This window comes from Mytilus edulis, chromosome 3 (assembly GCF_963676685.1).
Source record: "Mytilus edulis chromosome 3, xbMytEdul2.2, whole genome shotgun sequence".
NCBI classification, from domain to species: Eukaryota; Metazoa; Mollusca; class Bivalvia; order Mytilida; family Mytilidae; genus Mytilus; species Mytilus edulis.
Genome location: NC_092346.1, coordinates 77,194,103 through 77,219,411, shown reverse-complemented (window position 1 = coordinate 77,219,411; position 25,309 = coordinate 77,194,103). Strand labels below are relative to the sequence as shown.

At 32.2% G+C, this 25,309-nt stretch overlaps 1 protein-coding gene across 1 annotated transcript; it reads right to left on the bottom strand.

Annotated features, from left to right (window-relative positions):
• Window positions 1-680: 680 nt before the first annotated feature.
• LOC139517484 (thialysine N-epsilon-acetyltransferase-like) lies at window positions 681-20,044 on the bottom strand. The gene is made up of 5 exons (XM_071308594.1): window positions 19,822-20,044; window positions 16,187-16,238; window positions 6,370-6,435; window positions 3,690-3,826; window positions 681-2,216 (listed from the first exon to the last, which is right to left on the bottom strand). The coding sequence occupies exons 1-5, from the start codon at window positions 19,885-19,887 to the stop codon at window positions 2,016-2,018; spliced, it is 522 nt and encodes a 173-aa protein (XP_071164695.1). The 5' UTR covers window positions 19,888-20,044; the 3' UTR covers window positions 681-2,015.
• Window positions 20,045-25,309: the final 5,265 nt, after the last annotated feature.

The following is a 25,309-nucleotide window of genomic DNA, read 5'->3' as shown; positions in this document are numbered from 1 at the left end:
CCGTTTTTGATTGAGTTTGGAAAGTTATTATTTAAGATCTTTAATAAAACTGATTCTTCATACAAAAATATCAAGTGAAAGTAATTCTAATAAATTAATGTTTTCATTTTGTCTTCTTCAAACAAATTGTATTCAAATTCAATCCGATATAGTTCTACTCTTTTCTACACAGAAGGGTAGTCTATTTCTATAAATTAGGCTTTGCGTTGCTAAATGTAACTACACCAATATTATGATGTTCATTCGTAAATTATCATATTCACTGACAAAGCACCTTTTTCAAATTGAGTTAATGATTTATGTTAAATTATCCATAAACGGAAAATATATGACGAAACAGGATGTGATGCAGATTGGGTATGACTACGGAGACAAACAAACAAAAATAAAGTATGTCGTACGGGTTCAGTCAACCTATGCCAACATTTGGAAATTTAGATATAAAATTGTATGAAAAAATGTTGGCATAGGTTGAATAATTTGATTCAGATTAAGTGTTCTAAAACATAAATTGATTAGGGTCTAATCAATTTACAACCTGTTTTAAACTAGCGTTATAGTAAACTCAATATACAATTCTTTTACAAGTACTAGCGAAAATGTAGGTAATTGTGTGAGTTGAGATCTGTATTTCCAAAAGGAAGTAGTATACAATTGATATAATGAAATAATGTGAAAAAAAGGATTTATGATTTTATTAAAGAAGCAATCATCTATTCATATTAAATATCTAACAGTTCTATTCTCAGGAATAATATAAAATATATGATTACAGGAATGTGTCCATAGTACACGGATGCCCCAATTGCATTATCATTTTCTATGTTCAGTAAACCGTGGAGTTGGGTTTTTGGCTTTAAAATTAGAAAGATCATATCATAAGGAACATGTATGCTCAGTTTCATTAACATAATTAATTTAACTTTTAAAAATTGTTGTTGAAGTATGGTATATTTGTATATTTTGTTGCTAGTTGTAGTGTTCTATTTTACAATTTTTGTCTTTTTAGCATTCCATTTTTACTACAACACAATTTTGCAAATACTTATTTTTATTTCTAAAATTTAGAATAATATTGAATGCTTGAATAAACTGACTGTATTTTACATTTTATTAATTATTAATTGTTATAACAACACCTATTGTATTTAGTTTGTAGGCATAGGTTGAATATATTTTTATCAAATGTTGACATAGGTTGAAGACACCGTCGTACGGGCCCCAGGATAATAAATAATGGCATTTATGACTTTAGCTAACCTTTAACGAAGAATCCACGGCTAACCAATAAAGAAAAGATGTCGTGCAGTTGTCATAATTTAAAAGAAAGTACAAAATTATAAAACTATAGGCAGCTTATACGATACTGTAACAATAAAGTAACTGCACAATCACATCATCTCAAAGCTGCTATATTTTTAAAGACTAGTTGTTCTAAGGATGAAGGTGATTTTAACAGTAGAGACCAAATCTTTAATAAACAAAAGATACAGTTCAAATCCCGCTCGGAAAAGTATTACTTCTTGGTGTAAAAAAACTGTAAATATATCTTACAGCTCAATCACTCCTAATTCATCAACAAATATCAATCAGACGGTTAAGCGAGAAAGAACTTTACTTGGAATTCTTGTTCAGCTTTTCTGGTATAAAATATCAAAATACAAATAGGCTAGGTCGTCTATTCATCAATTTATTGTCAATCAATTGTGATTTTGTTTGTTAAAAAGGAGACTACCCTGACATGATAACTAAATTATATTTTCGTTTATTATTCGAACCAATGTAATTTAAAATGACATCGGAATGAATTTTCTGTGATGTTTCAGAATTTGTCAGACTGATCAAAACCGGTGTAAAGCACAGATATTTAGAAAAATATAGATTATACCACTATAATAATCGATTTAACACATTTATAAGAATGAAATAATAAAAAAAAAAATACATGAGTAAATGTGTTTTTTCTTCTTCTGTTAAACAATAAATACAATTGTCTACGTTGAGTGTACATGAGTTCATCTTTCACCATCTGAATCTCCCATTTTTTCTGCAGAATTGACAAACTTATGCATACTTTCAGATGATAGTCTGTAGGTATGAAACTGTTCAATGTCAGTAATATTTATAGCACCTTTTCGTTTATAAAACTCAATTGCGGATGTATTCCAGCTACACGCTCCCCATTCCATTTGATTACAACCGTCTTTGAGGGCTTCCTAAAACAAAACATACATGCTTCATATATAATGTTAATCATGGTCGTGAATTTATGATATTGAATGAAAAAAAAATGCTAAATCATTTTCTTTGACGAGACATCAAGAGGGTAAAATTTAGAATTAGAGGATTTATCAAAAACCTAATTCTACAAAATGAGAACTATAGTTCGATTTCGAAAGTGTATTCCTGAAAGTCGGAAATTGCCATTCCCCACAACATTCTTCTATGACATCGGTACATAATTAGCATTAATCAGTATCAATCACGCATTACCGACCGTGCGAGGGCTGTATAGCCAGTCAAGGTCGTTAAACACTTCCATATATATCAATCAAGCAGCATATTTTATAACTTGCATTTTTCTATGTGTACAGTAGCGTCCATTTTAGACGATTCAATACCTCTTTTTGCTAGTTGGTTGTTTTCTTACGACATCTTTATCTGTAAACAGACGTTTGGTGGTTTTGTACGTTCGATTGTCATTTTTTTCAAATATGGAGTTACCTTCATCATCACGGAACACACTAATTAAAATCAAACATTATAAAGCCGGGGATGTCCATGATATCATATTAATGTTACTGTGGGATAATAGGGTCAACATTTGTTTATCGATGTTCACATATTATCAATAAATTTGTGAGATACAAATCAAGGTCAAGAACAATAACCGAGGGAATCTGACACGTGTACAAAAAGCACCGAAATCAGAACAGAATATTCTGCTACGCATCCATACTCCGTAGTGTGAATCCAAACGCAGTATGTGTGTTTGTGAATATCTAATCTTAAAACAAGTTAATTTTAAGTCCTAAAAAAACACCCAAAAAACCGTTATCTGAGATAAAAGGACAAACTGACAAACAATAGATTATAAAATACCTGACAGGCAAGGTAATAAGAAGGGAAATAAAATTCACTTAGGCAGAGTTATTGACGCAGTGGTTTTTAACGTTTTGAATTATATTTCTGTTTGTTTCGAATAATGTTTTCAATATAATTGAAATCTATACGGCTATCAAACAAGTGAGAGTTTTCGTTAGCCATAAAATCAGGTTTAATCCACAATTTTCTACATCAGAAAATGCATGTACCAAGTCAAGAATATGCCAGTTGCTATCAATGCGTTTGCCATTCAATTGGAGACTTTCCGATTTAAATTTTCCTTGGATTTCAATATTTTGTATATTTAACCTAGTAATTACATTAACAATACTAATTTTACTGCAATAGATGCGAATTTTGACAATCAATGTCTATTCAATGATGACCGAGGCCAAAATATTTGAAAGACAAATATTGATTCCTTGAAAAATATAATTTTGCCATCTAAGACCATTTTTACACGGGACGATCTTTTTTGAAAATTTTCCGCCTTCGTCCATGGCGTTTTTCCTATCGACATTGATATGATCATTTTTTTTATAATATAATAAAAATATAAGCTTTAAATAATTTAAAGTCTATACCTTCACTGCTGTTCTCCATAGTCTGGTACCAACCCCATGTCGCTGGTGTTTAGGTTTCACATATAAGTCTTCCATAAATGCCTTTTTCCCTACCCACGATGAATACATAGTACAATACAACACATAACCAACTATGGCTAAAATATATAAGAATTCATTTGCTACAACAGTAATTGATATCTTACTGCAGCAATTGATAAACATGAAAAATGTTAAAAGATTTCATGTAAAAAAAAAAGGAGCCGAGATTAGTTCTAAACTTTTGATTAGGAGAATTTTACAGATATCTAACTCTGAATAATTGAATTATATCAAAAATAAGTTTTCTATAAGACTCTTTATACATGTTAGATATACAAATTATTCAATGCTATCAAAGTAAAGCCTTGCAAGATGGTATTACAATGAGTTCTTACTCTGCATCCCTGCTTGCAGACTTGTTTGTGAACTCGTTATTTGCGGAATCTAAATAGAACTTCTTCAAAGAAATGAAGAAAAAAAAGGATCTTTCATTATTGCGCTCTCATGTAAATTGATAATGTCTTGTTCCTCAATATCGAGTTTTCCTTGCATGATGCATCTCATACATCCTGGTGAACCTAAAATACTTCCGATACTATAAGTAGATATTAAAAGATGTGGTATGAGAATGAGAAATCTCTTCATCCAAGTCACAAGTTGTAAAAAGCAAACCATTAAAACAAAGTACGGCCTCTAACACGGAGCCTTGGCTCACACAGCCAGCTATAAAGGGCCCCTTAAACGACTAGTGTTAAATAAACGTTATAATCTATATCAAAAAGAAACAAAAACGAGAAACACTTATGAAACACTACTAATAAACCACTGAAATAAACAACTACCACTGAATAACAGGTTCCTGACTTAGGACAAGTGCAAACATATGCAGCGGGTTTAAACGTTTTGACAGGCACCATTTATCACCCTAACCTGAAATAATCACTACATAGGAAGACGCACTATAAAATATCAATTGAAATGGTTAAACTCAATCAAAAGACATATGCAGCGGGTTTAAATGTTTTGACAGGCACCAATTATAACCCTAACCTGAAATAATCACAACATAGGAAGACACACTATAGAATATCAATTGAAATGGTTTAACTCAATCAAAAGACATATTAACAAAAAAAGCAAACATACACTGAACGACTACATTTGATACATTTGACTACATGTGACACATGTATAAGGTCTGCAAAATAACTTGATTTTTTGGGCTCCCGAATTTGCCATTTAAAGTGAACTTCCTCTATTGAGTTTTTCTTGGAGTTCGGTATTTTTGTTCTTCCACTTTTGATAAAGAATCAGAAATCAAACTAGAATATATGACAAAGAGGATGATTTCAAATTTAAAATTGTTAATATCCCGTTTCTCAGCAGTAACATACCCTATGCCACAACGTCTTGAACATCCGTCATTTCGATTAATGTTCAATTATAACGTTACACTCGTGAATGTTTACTTTATATGTACTTCATTAACGGGTATGCGCCGCTCCTTATTAATAAATATAATTTTTAAAGGAGAAAGCTTTTCAAATAGGTATAGATCCCTTAAGTTAGATATTATCCATGTAATATTGTTAATTTTCTAAATTAACATATTCTATAATATTACCAATCTATATTAAAAACTAAATTTTATTTTTTTTTCATTTTTTTTTTACAGTACTAGTACAATACAGCCACTGGTGGAGTATAAGTCCCAAAGGGTATCATCGGCTCTGTACTCAGCAAGCATGATTAATAACACATTTATTATTTTTTCAATTGTCCGTTTATAGATTTATAAAATATCCAAAAAAACTAAGGTTTCAACTACCTCAGCCAAAGTCCGTTTTTATACATGGTTTGCTTCAAACATTCGGCTTTGGACATTCTGAATGAAAGTATATCCTGAAAAAAGTTCGGACGCACGGCATTTAGAGAGTGTCGTTTTCTCTTTCTGCACCAGTACAAAATACATGATAACATTGAGTACTGGTAGCCGAGTTCATTTTTGAAAAAGGCCGAAAACTGTTATGATCATTAAGTCACGAATCTCTACAAAGTTTCAATAAATTCATGACATCTTGACACAAGTTAATGTGATGTTAAAACAATACCATTTGACGCAATTATGAACTTAACGAGGTTTTCTCAGGGTCATTTAGGTTGTTTTGTCATTTATGTATAACCAACATTTCCATTAACATATGACAATCTCCTACAAAAAAAACCAAATTGATTGTTGTATTGGATGCTGGATTAAACTTCATTAGAAACGCTTGGCAGCCAATGATAAAAATCCTGTTTTACATATATTGACACGAAACCCATGAAAACAAAATTACACCTGTGCCATAAAACAAACAACAGGTTTCTGTTAAATAATTGAATATACTTTAAAAGAGATTGTTTGATATTTGAATAAACCATTGAAACACTGGTTTAACGTTTTAGCACTGTTACCATTTACAAGCATGTAGAGTCGAATATGGCATCATCAAACAATTTTAAAATTAAACGAAACCTGATTATTTATTTTTAGCGTTATATTTAAAACAAATGGTTTATGGCACTGTTTATTTTGATATCTTGGTTAAAATCTTTAAATTTTATTGTTCAAACACATTTTTATATCCATTTACGATTGTCTGTTCATAATATTTACCATCATCATATTCTGCAACGAAGCATTCAAAAAGTCGATTCTCTCCAAATCCGTCGCTTAGAAGAACTGAAAAAAATAATTGTCTGAATGGTTATATTTTATATATTCTTTTATGTGCTGATTTCCAAAGTACAGCATATCGTAATCGTAATGTTTAAGACTAAACGGATTTAATTTTAATGATTATATATTTGATAAATAAGATATTTATATATATTTATATATATTATAACTTAAATTTAGATGTAACTTCATCATACAAAACAAAGAACAGGTTTCTGTTAAATAATTGAATAACAAATAAATAAGATATTTATATACATTATAAATTAAATTTAGTATGTAACTTCATCATACAAAACAAACAACAGGATTCTGTTAAATAATTGAATATACTTTAAAAGAGATTGTTTGATATTTGAATAAACCATTAAAACGCTGGTTTAACGTCAGGGGCGTAGCTGCCGTTAGGCACTTTAGGCACGTGCCTACACATAATTTTTCACAAATATTTTTTTTTTTGTTGAAAAAAAACCCAAAAAACAACGTTATATGTACATGAACTCCAGTGAAGTTGTCACAACTCTAATTATCCGGAATGTCATGTGTACACTAGTCTCTCGTCCTTAATGAATGGAATACTGGATAGAATTAAATGCTTTTTTTATGTGTGGACCTTATATAGAAACTATAAACTAGAACTTTCGTTCAGATCATTTCAATTCTATCAACAAAAACTTGAATGAACCTTAACTTAGACACATAAATTTTTAATGAGTTGTTAGTTTTCAACTAGCTTTCCACTCTGTCTTCACCCGACTTGCCAATGTTGGTCGTCCGTTTGGCTGTGCAAGATGTATAAATACGTAGTCACGTCTGGTCAGAATGGGGACATTTAATCTTATGCCTACACGGCTGGTAATTTACACACGCAGAACATTTGGTTCTGCAATGAAAATCGGGAGAGGATTTTCCGGTTGTGCTTGAGTGGAGCAATTGTCACCGCTTCGAAAGGTATATACATTTCTAAATCGCAATTTTCTTATTCGACTGATCAAAATATAGAAAATCGGAGAATGCTATGCTGTGGTGAATACTTAAACAAAAAGATACATGTATCATTTACTGTTGTACGTGGAGTTGAACTCCTACAAAATCAGTTGCCGCACGAGAATTTGCCTAAAAAAGTGACATTTAAATTTTAAATTGGTTATAATTACAGAACCTCAGTTCAAATTTACTTTTTATTCGGTCAGTGGGTATGAATGTCGTTTTGGGCGGCGTGTACGCTGTCCGGTGTTGATCGACATCTTAATAAATCTAAAAACCTCATATTTTCATTATGACATGCGTGAGAGGATCGGTTCTGATTGAGGACATCGTGAATGCGTGAGGAGACGTGAAATCATAATATTATATCCAAACTATGAGTATTTGAAAGTTGCCTAAATGTGTTCAGATTATTGATGAAAAAACACATTTGTGTGCATAAATAAAATTAATGAGATAGAATTTTGAAATACATTGTAGGAAGATCGGTTTTACGAACAACAAAAGGAAAAATGTTGTCAACAATTTGTTTCTAGCTACAAATAAAAGTTGGAAAATTTCATATCAGCCCAGTATATATTTTTTTTACGAAAAGAGTTAACTCCCCTTGTATTGCGTTTTTTTTTTAAATGGATCGCGAAAACACAAATTTTGATATTTAGTTGAATATTTTGATTTATACAATACATCACAAAGTTTTCTGTATATATGAATAGAAAGTCTTATCAATTGCAAATATGTCTCCAATAAAGGCAACAGTAGTAAACCGTTGTCGAAATTCATAAATTGATTGAGAAAAAAACAAATTCGGACTACAAACTGAAACTGAGGGAAACACATCAAATATAAGAGGAAAACTACGACACAACAGCAACACAAAATTAAACTTTAACACACACAGAAACGAATTGCAATTTAACAATGGCCATTTTACGGACTTGGCACAGGACATTTTAAGAAAAAATGGTGGGATGAACCCGGTTTTGTGGCATGCCAAACCTCTTCTACGGCAATGGTAAATATATCAGTTAAAGTCAACATTACATGACAGGACTACAATACAAATAAATGATAGAACATATAGGACAGAGAAACATTCCAATTATAGCTAACAAAAGGTACCAGGTTTGAAAAAAACACTTCAATATACGTCAGACGCGTCTTTCGTCAACACAAGGATTACAAAAAAAGTTCGAAAGCCAAGACAAGTACATAGAGGATCAAAAGTTCAAAAAAGTTGTGTCTAAAACGGCTAGGGTTTCTGCCTGGAATAAGAACATCCTTGTTATTTCGAATAATTCATAATTTTGCAACCAGTGATGTTTTATAAAATGACTATATAAAAAGTAAAAACACAAAAATACTGAACTCCGAGGAAAATTCAAAAAGGAAAATCAAAATTCAAAAGGTAAAATCAAAAGTCCAAACACATCAAACGAATGGATAACAACTGTCATATTCCTGACTTGGTACAGGCATTTTCTAATGTTTTAATAGATGTACATGATAGAATCGAAGTGGTAACTAAATACACAATAAAAATGGATACATAAAATTACCTAAACCAGCTCATAAAAATTCACAGCCGAGTTAGCCAAAACCTTAAACGCACAAAGTGACGTAATATATGAATTTCTCAAACAATATCCCAAAAATAGGATAGACAGAATTCAGGATTAGATTTGCAATACTGATATAACATTTATCAATAACAATGAAAATTACAATATTAATTAATATCAAATTGTGGTAGTAAACGAAACTAACAAAACCTTTAAATAGACTTATTAAAAGGGGATATAGTTACGATACTGTTGTCAGGTCATTAAAGATTGCATATTTTGGCTTTAACATTGATTCACTGATAGGGTCTTTGCATCGGAACTAAACACATTTATTTCTAAAAAAAACAGTTGTTGGCATGACACGGGTTATGTTCTTCTCATATATTTTATGATAGTATGATACTAAACCCCTAACGGGAGGGATTGTACCTGATATTCATATGATGAAGACATAATCTTTCAATCAGTTTAATTGAGGTCTGGAGCTGGCATGTCAGTTAACTGCTAGTAGTCTGTTGTTATTTATGTATTATTGTCATTTTATTTATTTTCTTTTGTTACATCTTTTGACATCAGACTCGGACTTCTCTTGAACTGAATTTTAATGTGCGTATTGTTATTGTTTTACTTTTCTACATTGGCTAGAGGTATAGGGGGAGGGTTGAGATCTCATAAACATGTTTAACCCCGCCGCAATTTTGCGCCTGTCCCAAGTCAGGAGCCTCTGGCCTTTGTTAGTCTTGTATGATTTTAAATTTTAGTTTCTTGTGTATAATTCGGAGTTTAGTATGACGTCCATTATCACTGTACTATTATGCATATTTTAGGGGCCAGCTGAAGGACACCTACGGGTGCGGGAATTCTCGCTACATTGAAGACCCATTGGTTGCCTTCGGCTGTTGTTTGCTCTATGGTCGGGTGGTTGTCGCTTTGACATATTCACCATTTCCTTTCTCAATTTTATTTTATACCGATTATTTGCCCAAATCCACGAATTCGGACACATATTTGAAATTTATTGGTTAGACTTTTACTCATAAAAAGAAAACATGGTCATTTATTGTTATTTCAAAATTCTATCTCATAATTTTTATTGATGCACACAAATTTGTTTTTTTCATACAAATCTAACTACAAATCAAACCATATTAAGGCAACTTTCAACGACTGATGGCTTGTATATAAAATTATGATTTCAAGTCCCCTCACGCATTCACGATGTCCTCAATCAGAACCGATCCCCTCACGCATGACAAAATGAAAATATGAGGTTTTTAGATTTATTAAGATGTCTATCAACACCGGACAGCGTACACGCCGCCCAAAACGACATTCATACCCACTGACCGAATAAAAAGTAAATTTGAACTTGTAGGTCTGTTAATAGAACCATTTCAAAATCGAAATGTCACCTTTTTAGGCAAATTCTCGTGCGGCAACTGATTTTGTAGGAGTTCAACTCCACGTACAACAGTAAATGATACATGTATCTCTTCGTTAAAGTATTCACCACAGCATAGCATTCTCAGATTTTCAATATTTTGATCAGTTGAATAAGAAAATTGCGATTTAGAAATGTATATACCTTTGGAAGCGGTGACAATTACTCCACTCAAGCACAACCGGAAAATCCTCTCACGGTTTTCATTGCAGAACCAAATGTTTACCAGCCGTGCCTAGTTGTAGAGAGAATGCCACTCTTTGAGGAGTTCGTAGTTAGTCTACTGAAAGGCAAAGTTTCTGCTCCTATCCAATAATCCCTCATTTTCAAATGCATGGCATTTTCAAATTTCCAGACCTTCGTCCTGTACAACACCTATTACAGGACTAAGCTCCCTGTTGTGTTTATTGTTGTAAATAATCAGTTTGTTTTTTTGTTTGTTCTAAACTTGCATAAATATTTTACACTGGATGTTTAAAAATCAATCTATCAAATAGCTTCCAGTAGTTTTGAGTACTCTCAGATCTACGTGTAATGACCACAATTTTTCAAATTCCTAAGCAGGTAGGGATTTTACAGTAGAGCGGGATATAAAGAAATACGAATTTCTTGAATTGTGTTACGTTAGTATGAACAGAACAGAACTTTTGCATTAGGCATCGACTATGTGTGTGTGTATTTGTGTGGCTAGGGTGAAGGTTTAAGAATCAAAAGATTGATGGTTGATGTCTTTCTAGCCAAAAGGACAGTGTTATTATATAGTAATATCAGTGCTTACGTGCACGTGCCTCTCTTTTTAATGAAGGATCGTCAATATGTACTATCAATTAAGTTAAACGTATATATCGATCATAACGGAATAGATTTGAAAATATTTGAAAAATTTAATATTTTTGTGCATAAAATTTTGCAGCCAAAACGCTGAAATTCGTTTTCCGTCGGGAGGGGGGGCTTGAGCGGCCCCCAGACCCCCTGCCGATTCGTGCCTACAGTTGAGTGAATACCTAGCTACACCCCTGAACGTTGTAGCACTGTTACCACATACAAGCATGTAGAGTATGTAACTTCATCATACATCATTCAACTTACAGGATTTGGTAAAACTTATTGGAAAAATAAAGGCAACAGTAGTATACCGCTGTTCAAAACTCATAAATCCAGGGACAAAAAACAAAATCGGGGTAACAAACTAAAACCGAGGGAAACGCATTAGATATAAGAGGAGAACAACGACATAACACCGAAACGTAACACACACAGAAACGGACCAAGCATCACGAGAATAACAAATGTAACAAGAAAACCAAATACATGAATTTGGGATAGACAAGTACCGTGCCACGTCTGATCTCAATATCTCAAAAATAAGAGAAAACACAAACGACTCAACGTTAAAATGCAACACACACAGAAACGAACAATAATATAACAATGGCCTAAATGTTTTGTTTTGATGCATTGACATTAGGAACTTGTGTTTATTAAGACACTTTCACAAATGAATGTCATTATTTTGTCATTAGATGTATGTGAATTGTATGGTAATGTCGACTGAATTGATATAAAATTATATAGATTTTTTTATTATTTCATATTAAATTTGGACAAATAAAAATGGAAATACATAATTAAAAAATACATAAATATAAAGAAAAAAACACAGTTCAATTAAACACCGATTAATTTAAACAGGCTATAGACTTGTATATAAAACAGAAGATGTGATATGATTGCCAACAAGTTATAGGTCACCGTACGTCCTTCAACAATAAGGAAAACCCATACCGCATAGTCGGCTATAAAAGGCCCCGCAATGACAAATGTAAATAATTTAAACGAGAAAACTAACGGCCTTGTTTTCAATCATTGCTAATGAAGCCTATAACTTTAATAATCATTTACTTACATGGCCAAACAGGGAAACAAAACAATTGTTTTCACATAAAAACCCTAATCCGAAAGATGTGTATTTTTTTCATGCAAGAAGACGCTCTTTCCTTTTGGTTAAAGGTATTCAATATGATATAGTTATCAAAGGTATCAGGATTATAACCTAGTACATCGACGCGCGTCTCGTCTACATAAGACTCATCAGTGACGCTCATATCAAAATATTTAAAAAGCCAAACAAGTACAAAGTTGAAGAGCATTGAGGATCCAAAAACTCCAAAAAGTTGTGCCAAATACGGCTAAGGTAATCTCACGGCTGGTAATCTACACACGCAGAACATTTGGTTTTGCAATGAAAACCGTGAGTGGATTTTCCGGTTGTGCTTGAGTGGAGTAATTGTCACCGCTTCAAAAGGTATGTACATTTCTAAATCGTATTTTTATTATTTAACTGATCAAAATATTGAAAATCGGAGAATGCTATGCTGTGGTGAATACTTTAACGAAGAAAAACATGTATCCTTTACTGTTGTACGTTGAGTTGAACTCCCACAAAATTAGTTGCCCCAGGAAAAATTGCATAAAAAAGTGACATTTGAATTATGATATGGTTATATTAACAGACCTACAAGTTCAAAATTAGTTTTTTTTCGGTCAATGGGTATAAATGTCGTTTTGGTCGGCATGTACGCTGTCCGGTGTTGATAGACGTCTTAATAAATCTAAAAACTACATTTTTTCATTATTTTATGAGGGTGGTAAAGGGGGGTACTGAACACGGAAACACGTGAAATAAAAATCGCAAAAACGTAGCACGAAAAATAAAAATCGGGAAAAAACGAAGCACGATAAATAAGATCGTAAATATGAAGGAAACAAGTACCAGAAGTTATATCCAGTCGTTCTTGTAGATCATGCAGCCATTAGTAATGAACATTGAAGACCTTGCGGTCACCTTTTAGCGTCCGCTACTTGCATCTTACTTGATAAAAAATTGAATTCATAGACTAGCAATTTGATGGACTTCATTAATACCATACATATTGCATCGGAACTAAACACATTTATTCTAAAAACAGTTGTTGGCATGACACGGGTTATGTTCTTCTCATATATGTTATGATGGTATGATACTAAACCCCTAACGGGAAGGATTGTGCCTGATGTTCATATGATGAAATCATAATCTTTCAGTCAGTTTAGTTGAAGTCTGGAGCTGGCATGTCAGTTAACTGCTAGTAGTCTGTTGTTATTTATGTATTATTGTCATTTTGTTTATTTTCTTTGGTTACATCTTCTGACATCAGACTCGGATTTCTCTTGAACAGAATTTTAATGTGCGTATTGTTATGCGTTTACTTTACTACATTGGTTAGAGGTATAGGGGGAGGGTTGAGATCTCACAAACATGTTTAACCCCGCCGCATTTTTGCGCCTGTCCCAAGTCAGGAGCCTCTAGCCTTTGTTAGTCTTGTATTATTTTAATTTTAGTTTCTTGTGTACAATTTGGAAATTAGTATGGCGTTCATTATCACTGGACTAGTATATATTTGTTTAGGGGCCAGCTGAAGGACGCCTCCGGGTGCGGGAATTTCTCGCTACATTGAAGACCTGTTGGTGACCCTCTGCTGTTGTTTTTTATTTGGGCGGGTTGTTGTCTCTTTGACACATTCCCCATTTCCATTCTCAATTTTATATTGCAAAAGCAAAAGTAGAATGGTAACAATATATACATCAATTTCTATAAGTTTACAGAAGACGTGAAGTTTCAGAAGGTATTATAACACACTGACTTTTTAATCAAATTCGGGACCTGCACGAGAAATTAAGAGCACTGACACGAAACACGGAACATAAATAAGGGGAAACACGAAGCACGCAAATCGAGCCAAACACGAGAACACGAGAAATAACACGTTAAAACACGAAAATACGTGAAATAAAAAGGCCGAAAACGTTGCACGAAAATAACCCTTTACCACCCTCTTTTATGCGTGAGGGGATTGGTTCTGATTGATGACATCGTGAATGCGTGAGGGGACGTAAAATCAAATCTTTATATCCAAGCTATGAGTTGTTGAAAGTTGCCTAATTTTTGGTAGATTGTTCATGAAAAAACACATTTGTGTACAACAAAGATTATGAGACAGAATTTTAAAATTAATTGTGTGAAGATAGGTTTCATAATATGTGTTACGAATAATAAAAATAAAAATATGTGTAAACGATTTTCTTTTCTTGCTACAAAAAAGGTTAAAATTTTCCCTATCAGCCCAATATATATTTTTACGAAAATATTTATTTCTCCTTGAATTAATCATTTGAAAAAATATGATTAAGAAAACCCTAATTTTGATATTTGTTTAAATAAATTTTCGCAAATTTTGTGACAGATTTGCAACTCATTGGCTAGACTGCTAATTCATATAAGAGACTTTTGTGGAATATTGTGCGCATGACGTTTGAGCCAATTTTTTTAAATTTTCTTTTTTTCAATAGCGTCGATCTTTTCTTTACATACATAAGCAGTCTAACAAATAAATTGTAAATCTGTCTCAAAATTTGCAGATTTGGGCAAATAATTAAACCGATTAGTTGCCCGAATCTGCCCCCCCCCCCCCTCAAAAAAAAAAGTTTTGGTGGTTTATTGTATAAATCAAAATATTTAAACAGACATCAACATTTGTGTTTTAACAATTTTTTTTTTTCAAATAAACAAAAAAGGGGAGAAAACTATTTTCGTAAAAAGTATGCATTGGGCTGATAGGGAAAATTAAAAATTTTACTGGAATCAAGAAAACAAAAACGTTTACACATTTTCTTTTTTTTTATTATTCGTAAAAGATATAATATTAAACCTATCTTCCCAAAATTTATTTCAAAATTCTATCTCATATTTTATTTATGCACTCAAATGTGTTTTTTAATGAACAATCTAAACAAATTTTGACAACTTTCAACAACTTATAGCTTGGATATAAAGAAATAATTTCACGTCCCCTCACGCATTCACGATGTCCTTAATCAGAACCAATCCCCTCTCGCATAAAATAATGAAAAAAATGTAGTTTTTAGATTTATTAAGACGTCTATCAACACCGGACAGCGTACACGCCGCCCAAAACGACATTTATACCCATTGACCGAAAACAAACTAAATTTGAACTTGTAGGTCTGTTAGTATAACCATTTCAAAATTCAAATGTCACTTTTTTATGCAATTTATCGTGGGATAACTAATTTTGTAGGAGTTCAACTCCACGTACAACAGTAAATGATACAAGTTTCTCTTCCCTGTCTGGCCATGTAAGTATTCACCACAGCATAGCATTCTCCGATTTTCAATATTTTGATCAGTTAAATAAGAAAATTACGATTTAGAAATGTACATACCTTTTAAAACGGTGATAATGACTCCACTCAAGCACAACCGGAAGATCCTCTCACGGTTTTCATTGTAGAACTAAATGTTCTGCGTGTGTAGATTACCAGCCGTGAATCTATGCCTGGAATAAGAAAATCCTTAATTTTTCGAAAAATTGTAATTTTATGTAAAAAAATGTAGTTGAATGAAGTAACGGCATTTTTTTTATATCAAAAATTGTGTGTTTAAGCATATTGCCGTTTGTTATTTCACAAATTAGTATGTTTACTTGTCTAAAAGAGTAACGAACGGACAGACAAAAGAAGATTGTATTACAGCAGAGAACTACTTGAAATATTGTATTTAGGATCCATTTTTTTGTGTGGTATAGACTGTAGTTGTTTGTTGTTTTTCGTATTTTCTTGCCATAGCGATTATATTAAATTGCCTTCGATTTATTAGTATGAATGATCACTTTGGTCATCTTTTTGTTAGATAATTACTTACTTTCTTCCTTGATCACTACTTGTTCTTCAGCTTTTAGGGCTTTAGCTAATTCCTGTAAAAACACAATTGAAATTAAAATCTACATTATAATTAGAGTAAGGGGATGTATGTTATCTTTTTTATTCAACTCAATAAGTTTATGAAAAGACTGTAATGTTAAATAGTCCAGCAATTTAAATATTTCGGACATCCATAATTACTGAACAAGTACACATTTTTGTTTAGTGGTCAACAGAAGTACGCCTCTGCGAGCGGGATTTTCTCGCTGTGTTGAAGAACCATTGGTGGCATTCGGCTGTTTTCTGCTCTATGGTCGGGCTGTTGTCTCTTTGACACATTCCCCATTTCCATTCTGAATTTTATAATATAAATCAGAAGAAATAACAAACAACTGATGCATATTCGCCTGTTTGGTTCGCCCACTGTCATACCTGTAGCTTCAACCTTGGCAATTTAAGATTAACATATTTTCCAGACCTTCTCAAGTTTAGGTTTTTGATATCTAGAACTAAAAACGCTTTGGTTAAACAAAAAAAAAATTTAAAAAAATGTATTTTGATTCAAAGTGAATGGCTTTCTTGCATGCATCAATGTACTTAGCATCTTATAAACCTTAAGAGATCTTTCTAGAAAAAAATATATGGGCAAAAATACTACACCTCCCCCTGGCCAAAATGCCATTGCTTATTTTTAAAAATACCATATAGCTGATCTTAAACTTGACCTTAAAATACTGAGGTTAAAATTGTTTTGAAAATAAAACAAATTTTCAATTTGACGATTTAGCATGACAACAAACCACGAAAAAATATGTAAAATGTCTTGATTTTCGCAGTTTAACGTCAGTTGTTTTAATAAAAGAATTATTTTTATTCAAAAAGTACTTGGGGCCTCAAAAAAACAACCTTACATAAAGGATGAAACTGTGTAAATAGAACAAATGAATCTTTCTTAAAATCATATTTGTGTGTGTGTGTGTTTGTAATTCATTACAATTTCTTAATATTATTAAATTAAGAATGGTAATGGGGAATGCGTCAGAGAGACAACAGCAGAAGGTCACCAATAGGTCTTCAATGCAGCGAGATATTCTCGCACCCGGAGGCGTCCTTCAGCTGGCCTCCAAACAAATATATATACTAGTTCAGTGATAATGAACGCCATACTAAACTCCAAATTATACACAAAAAACTAAAATTAAAAATAATACAAGACTAACAAAGGCTAAAAGCTTCTGACTTGAGACAGGCGCAAAAAAAGCGGCAGGGTTAAATATGTTTATGAGAACTCCCCCTGTATACATCTAGCCAATGTAGAAAAGTAAACGCATAACAATACGCACATTAAAATTCCGTTCAAGAGAAGTCAGAGTCTAATGTCAGACGATGTAACAAAAGAGAATAAACAAAATGACAATAATACATAAATAACAACAGACTACTAGCAGTTAACTGACATGCCAGCTCCAGACTTCAATTAAACTGATTGAAAGATTATGTTTTCGTCATATGAATATCAGGCACACTCCCTTCCGTTAGGGGTTTAGTATCTTACCATCATAAATATATGAGAAGAACATAACCCGTGTCATGCCAACAACTGGTTTTTAAATACATGTGTTTAGTTCCGATGCAAAGACTCTATAAGTGAATCAATATTAAAGCCGAAATATGCAATCTTTAATGACCTGACAACAGTATCGTAACTATATCCCTTCTTAATAAGTCTATTTAAAGGTTTTATAAGCTTCTGAGGTGAATACTGACATGCTTGTGCTTTATATAGAATATTTCCATAAAAGATTGGATGTGAAATACCTGAACGTATAAGATGTCTGCATGTTGAGCTATATTTGCGAATGATGTCCTTGTACCGATGATAAAATTTAGTAAATGTTTTGACTAGTTTGTGATATCGAAACCTCTGGTGTAATAATTTTTCAGTAATACATAAATTTCTCTCGTTAAAATCTAAAACGTTGTTACATACACGAGCGAATCGTACAAGTTGAGATATATAAACACCGTAAGATGGTGACAAGGGAACGCCACAATCTAAAAATGGATAATTAACAATAGGAAATGAAAATTCATCTCTTTTATCATAAATTCCAGTATTAAGCTTTCCGTTAATGATATAGATATCAAGATCGAGGAAAGAGCAGTGGTCATTGTTAGTATTAGCTTTATTTAAAGTAAGTTCAACAGGAAAAATTTCTTTAGTATACATACTGAAGTCGTCATTATTGAGAGCCAATATATCATCCAAATATGTAAAAGTATTATTAAATGTTTGTATCAGATGTTGTTTCGATGGGTTTTTGCTGATTCTTGTCATAAATTGTAACTCGTAGCAATACAAAAACAGGTCCGCAATAAGTGGTGCACAGTTAGTCCCCATTGGAATTCCGATAACCTGACGATATACGGGATCATCAAAGCGAATAAAAATGTTATCTAATAAAATTCAAGGGCAGATATAGTATCAAAGTATGCCCAATTGACATAGTTCTTTTGTTTATTGCTACTAAAAATTTACCTAAAAGAGTTTTTCTTACATTATGTGCAAATTTGACTTCATTTTCCTGTGCATAAAACGGACCGAAATGGCCTTTGTCATTGGACTTAAGACACACACACACACACACACACACACAAGCACATATCTAGACTTATCAAATTACTTGCTTACATATCAAACAAGTAAATTATTTTTACTCAAAATGGTTCAAAGCTTTTTCAAAAACAATAACAGATTATCAAATATTTTTTTAGATCTTTAGTTCTTGGCACTTTCTCCCTTCTGATATCAAAATGTTTATGTAAACGTCAAAACTATTGACATTAAATAAAGGCAACAGTAGTATACAGCTGTTCGAAATTAATAAATCTATTGAGAAAAAAACAATTCCGGGATACAAATTTAAACTGAGGGAAACGCATCAAATATAAGAGAACTACGACACAACAGAAACACGACATTAAAATATAACATTAACCACCAGGAAGCCAATAGTTTAGAATATACCATACGTGTTCTAAAATTCAAATTCAGAAAATTAAAAAAGTTTGAAATTCTACCTTTATCCCAAACTGGAATAAAAAAAAACTAACATTGTCATGGCGAAAAACGACCAAACTGCAAGTCCCTAAAACAATGTATTGCAACTAAAGAGCGAGTTACACGAATATCATCAAAACATAAAGTCATCATAGGCCTTGCATTCATAATATTTTCGAGCACGATCATGGTACTCAAATTCAGAAACCAACCAATCAACATAATAGATTTGGTTTTCGAACTTTTGTGCTATGAGTACTGAGTGATGTTTTATGACCAAGCGCCCTGGTGTTACGAGTGACAACCTATTTTAAGTAGGTTGATACGTTATAATAACTGATTAGGCATTACAAATATTGCATCGAATAAGTCAATTTAAGCCCAGCTACTCCGGCAGTTTCTCACTTCTTGTTTCAAACATTTAATGGCACAAATAATTAACTGAAAAGTTGAAACCTAATTTATTCTTACTTAATTAACTTACTGTCTACAACTTGAAGTTCCGATGTCTCTGTGCTAACAAGATCGATAATCTATGGTTATTAAACAGACATGTGTATATGGTAATTACATACCTTTATTGCTGAAAGGATATCTGTACAGTCTCCTGGTAACATTCGACTGATTGTATAATTTTCCATTTTTTTGTAATTTCATACAATGTTAAACTAATGTTTATATTATAAAAATCAAATAGTATAAATAATAACGATTTCTATTGTTACATAGAAATTTTTGACAATATGCACAGATATGGAGATGTGGTATGATTGTTAATAAGACAACTATCAACCATAGTTGCAAACAGCGATTGGTCACCGTACGGCCTTCAAACAGTAAAAATAAATCCATATGGCAAGCTATAAATTTTAGACAATATGCATATTATCTCATTTATTTTGTTCCAGCTATAAATTAAGGACATAAAAATGGAACATCATAATTAACACGTGTACAAATTATTTAGTTAAAAGGTTAAAAGTGATATAAACACATATTTCATTAATATTATTAATTTAGATGTAATTTGGAAAGTCTTATGAACCGCTTTGCCCATACTTTTTGTATTTTTAATATAGTGATACTGATGGAAAAATGGAGTTTCGGCTCGATCTATATGATTTTCACTTTCGCCGTCCATAAGTTATGATTTTTGATTATGATAAGTTGTTAACTGACATTTTATATTGTTTCACATTGTCAACACTGGTAACCAAAATTAAGATTGATCGGCAAAAAAGGTATTAACCTTATTTAAAAAAGATAACTGAATATCCAATTAAGATTGTCAGACAAAAACCAAAACCATTTTTCAATTTATTTTAATTCATTTCAAATCATTATATTGCTCAACAAATACATTTCCTTAAGATCATTAGAATTAGTTATTTACGATATGGTTGAGCTATTTCAAAATAATTAAAAACGTCCCATTCAACGAATTCTCGCTGTAAAGTGGATGTAAGCAATTGTGGTTATAATGCATGAAAAAACTCAAATAAAAAATATTAACGTTTTATTCTCATAGATAAGAAACTTCTTCGATTTTAAATGGAAAGTACATAAATTCTTCACATGTAGACAGCTTGATGGTTTCTCCCGTGATACATATAAACTACTCGCAGTTAAGTATGACGTCCATTATCACAGAACTAGTATACATATTTGTTTAGGGTTAGCTGAAGGACTCCTCTGGGTGTGGAAGTTTCTCAATGCATTGAAGATCCATTTGTGGCCTTGAGTTATTGTCTCTTTGACACATTACCCATTTCCATTCTCAATTTTACAAAGTACAAAAACAAGCAGAGACTAACGTAGGGGTAATTCAGAAACTACTTGCCAAGTGTCCGTTTTTTTTTCCAGGAAAATTAATGATAAAAGCATACACAGTTTCCTGGATTCTAGGGAAAATAATTATATCAAACATGGTTGTGTAACCTATCGGTAAACGTTTAAAGTAAACTTGTTAAGGGACAAAAGTAGAAGTCGTCCGACTTATGATCTATTCTATATATGGTCTCCCATTTGTAAACTGTTTTTTTCGCTTAATTTATGAAACAAGAAATTATAATAGAGAATGAATACACTTTTATGTTTCTCTGTCCCCTATTTTCTTCCATTCATTTGTATTGTAGTCCTGTCATGAAATGTTGTCGTTTTAATGTTATATTTAACATTGTCATTAAAGTGGGAGGTTTGGCAAGCCACAAAACCAGGTTCAACCCACCATTGTTTTCTTAAAATGTCCTGTACCAAGTCAGGAAAATGGTCATTGTTATATTATAGTTCGTTTCTGTGTGTGTTACATTTTAATGTTGTGTTTCTGTTGTGTCGTAATTCTCTTTTATTTGATGCGTTTCCCTCAGTTTTATTTTGTAACCCGGATTTATTTTTTCTCAATCGATTTATGAATTTCGAACAGCAGTATACTAATGTAGCCTTTATTTATGTAATATTTGGCTCAACTTTTTGGAATCTTGGATCATCAATTTGCTCTTCAACTGTGTCCTTGGTTGGCTTTCTAACTATTTGAAGCTGGCGTCATTGGTGAGTCTAATGTAGACCTGGTAACTTTGGTAATTATTTATGTAATAATAGTTCATTTGCTTAATCGGTCTTTTCCTAGTTTAATCATCAGCATGGCTAAAGAAATTATTGCTAAAGGTAATGTGAGATGACACGTCCAGGTAATCAAGCGACTGCTCGCAATTATATAATTCAGGTCCATGCATCTCCTCAATGTTGAACGTATCAGTGTCGGTTACTTAAAACTTCTAAAATCAATTTACTATTAAGATGGTAATATGTGAATATAGAGTGTTTATATAATAATTTTCATAACAGCGTGAACAACCGCAATACTTATGTTGGTAATGATACTAAAATAAACACCTTTAACTTGCTTGTCATCGGCTTTCGATAACAGTGATGTTACGCTCACTTAGTGTGTCAGAGGCCTCCCAGACAGGATTTAAATAGAATAAAAGAGTAAAGTACATGCAGGTGCACGAGAAGAAAAAAATATTCAGTATTCAAATCAACACACAAGGTTTAGTCCTCTGCTAGCTATTCGTGTTATTTGATTGAAGCGTTAAAAAACTCTGACGACCACACAGTTGAAATGGCTATAACACGTACGCTATGACAAGTGGGCGTACAGACGAACGTACACCTAATCTGACCCAGTTAATTGATAACCGGAGCGCGCCAAGAAAGTCATTTTATTTTTCTTTGTTGATATAATTATTTGTTTTTTAAGATATTATAATTAAGATTATAACACAATGTTAACTCATTGATTGATTGATTTTATACTGAACTTTCAACACTATTGTGCGATTTCGAGACCCTTACACTATGTTGACTGCTGTACACCAGTTTTTGACATTTTTACCTATGATTATGTCTATTTTTTTTCGCACATATTGCTGTCAATATAAAGGAATTCTATATGACTGTCATACAAGTGAGAGGTTTAGCTAGCTATATTGATATTGCCATTTGTGAATAATGACTTTCCGTTTTGAAGTTTCCTTTGTGTTCGGTATTTTTGTTATTTTACATATTTTCGTACAACTATTGATGAATGAATGTTTTTTTTTAATTTTGATATGTTGACTTTGATGTCAAAATGGTGGTCAAGTTCAATATTGATGATTTTTAATTCGTTCTAGAGTTATGGTCCTGGTGCATTGGAAAGGAGTAGAACCGAGATTTCCAAATATTGGAGCTAAAATTTTCTCTTCTAAAAGTTTGTGGACGCCATCTCGAGCTGACTGACTGTTATTGAATATCTGTTACCACAAGCCAGTCATTTTTCATCGAATGCAACCTATCGTATTATACTTACTACCGGGTAAGTATTTTCATGAGCAACACGATATTTGCCACATTAAGTGTAGGATGAGCAAGCCGACGGGGTGCCATGTAGAGCAGAATTTGCTTTACCTTCAAGAGCACCTAAAATTACCCCGGGTTTTGTTCGTTCTGCTCAGTCTTTAGTTTTGTGAACTGTTATTTGTCTTTTCGTTGTTTTTTTTTTTTTTACCTTTCATTATCAGTTTTTTACGACTGATGAGTTTAATTGTCCTTTTGGGTTGGTTGTTTTTGCTTCTTTTTTCATTCCATTATTAGAAACATAGAATAAAGAATACAAAACATCGTATTAAGAAAACAAAACGACCTATAAAGAATAAAGAAACCTTCATACTGAACAAAAATTGAGGTGACATTATGTAGGTTTAACACACTTCTACTTTACGACCTTTCTTTACATGACAGTGTTAAACACATAATTTGTCTTAGTTTTTGTACCTAACTTCATGTTTAACGCTATTTGTCAAATATACATCATTTTAGTGTGTCAAAAACAAAGATGTTACAAAAAATCTCGTTGTGTAAGTATTATTTACGATAGAACAGTAAGTGTTGAATAACTGTTTTTATGTTAATAAGAATAATAAACTACAAAGCACGTCTGAATATACATCATTTTAGTGTGTCAAAAACAAAGATGTTACAAAAAATTTCGTTGTGTAAGTATTATTTACGATAGAACAGTAAGTGTTGAATAACTGTGTTTTATGTTAATAAGAATAATAAACTACAAAGCACGAATTACCCTCATAACACCTGAAAATTGTACCACTTAAGAAACCTAGTAAAGATTCTGAACAACCTAAGTTTCGAACGAATTCGTTTTCGTATCAATCTTTTGACGTTTCAAAATATTTTTCCCTCAATGTTTCAGAAAGAGGGGGACATTGACAATTGGCAAAATGAGAATCAATGATTCTGTCTGAGGGTCATACATTTCAGAAATTAAATCGCCTCTGCCAAGAACAGTTATTAGTGTCGCTTTACAAGTGGCATTTATAATGGAGAATAGCAAAAACAGTGATGTTCGTTTGCTGTTTATTTATGCTTGTATCATTAGAAAGACATAAGTACATCCATTCGTTAAAATCAACATGACAGAATTAAACAGTTGGTTCTATATCCACTCAAACATAATATTCTAATTGTTATATTCTGTCTTTAAAACGACATCATTATGTCTGTTGATTCTATCTCATTTTCAGATATTTTGAACGGTACCTTTCACGGATTTTGCTATACTTTTTGGACCTTTTGGATTATAGCTCTTCATCTTTTATATAAGCTTTGGAGTTCAAAATATTTTGGCTACGAGCATCACTGTCGAAATGCGCATCTGGTGCAAGAAAATTGGTACCGTTAATTTTATTAATGATGCAGAGGTTATCTGGAGCTTAACATAATTTGAACCTAATTTATAACGTGTTATTTTATTTTTTTCTAAAATAACTAGCCAATTGCTTTGTGTTCTAATAACGAGTTTATTTACATCCTTTTTCAAAAGAAGTCAATTTTAAGTTTTGTGTATATATAGTATATAATAATTGTACTTACACAATTAAACGTTGGAATTATTGCCTAGATGAGAAGCAGTTATTTCATATATTTTGTTAACACAGTCTATAAAAAATAATTCTTGTGAACACATCAACTATGCATTGATTTCAGGTATGGACTATAACGAGAACAGTCACGTTGCATCCTTACTTAGTGCAAACTAAGTTACTATTTTTAATCACCAACAACCTCAAAAATAACAAGTAGTAATTTATCTTTTTAATGATGGTATTTATAATTCTTAATGTAATATTGTTATTATCAAATATATGTCATTCTAGCGTTCCGAGTGCACCTTTCGTTTCAACTGTCTAGTTAATGACAATACGGTTATGGTTATGGTTATGTAATAGTACATTTTCATGTAACCGACTTTTGACTCCGGGATAAATATTATTCAAAAGGTAACGTTCTCTGTGGTAGAGTATCCTGGTACTCGATCAGGCAAGAGCAACGTCAATAAGTAAATTCAAAATCTTAAATGATACAATTTGGAGAGAAGATTAACTGTTTAAATGCTTTTTATATCTGACTTATTCCTAGGAAAATAGGAAATTCCCCCTAAATTGTACCGATCATATATTTGATTTTACGTTTTTTGGTTGCTTGAAATTGACCGAACACCAGAAT

Coding starts and splice junctions, on each gene's coding strand:
- LOC139517484 (XM_071308594.1), bottom strand. CDS start 19,887: ATGGAAAATTATACAATCAGTCGAATGTTACCAGGAGACTGTACAGAT. Junction 16,239..19,821: donor ATATCCTTTCAGCAATAAAG/GTATGTAATTAC, acceptor GTGTTTTTACAG/GAATTAGCTAAAGCCCTAAA. Junction 6,436..16,186: donor AGTAGTGATCAAGGAAGAAA/GTAAGTAATTAT, acceptor TATTTTTTTCAG/TTCTTCTAAGCGACGGATTT.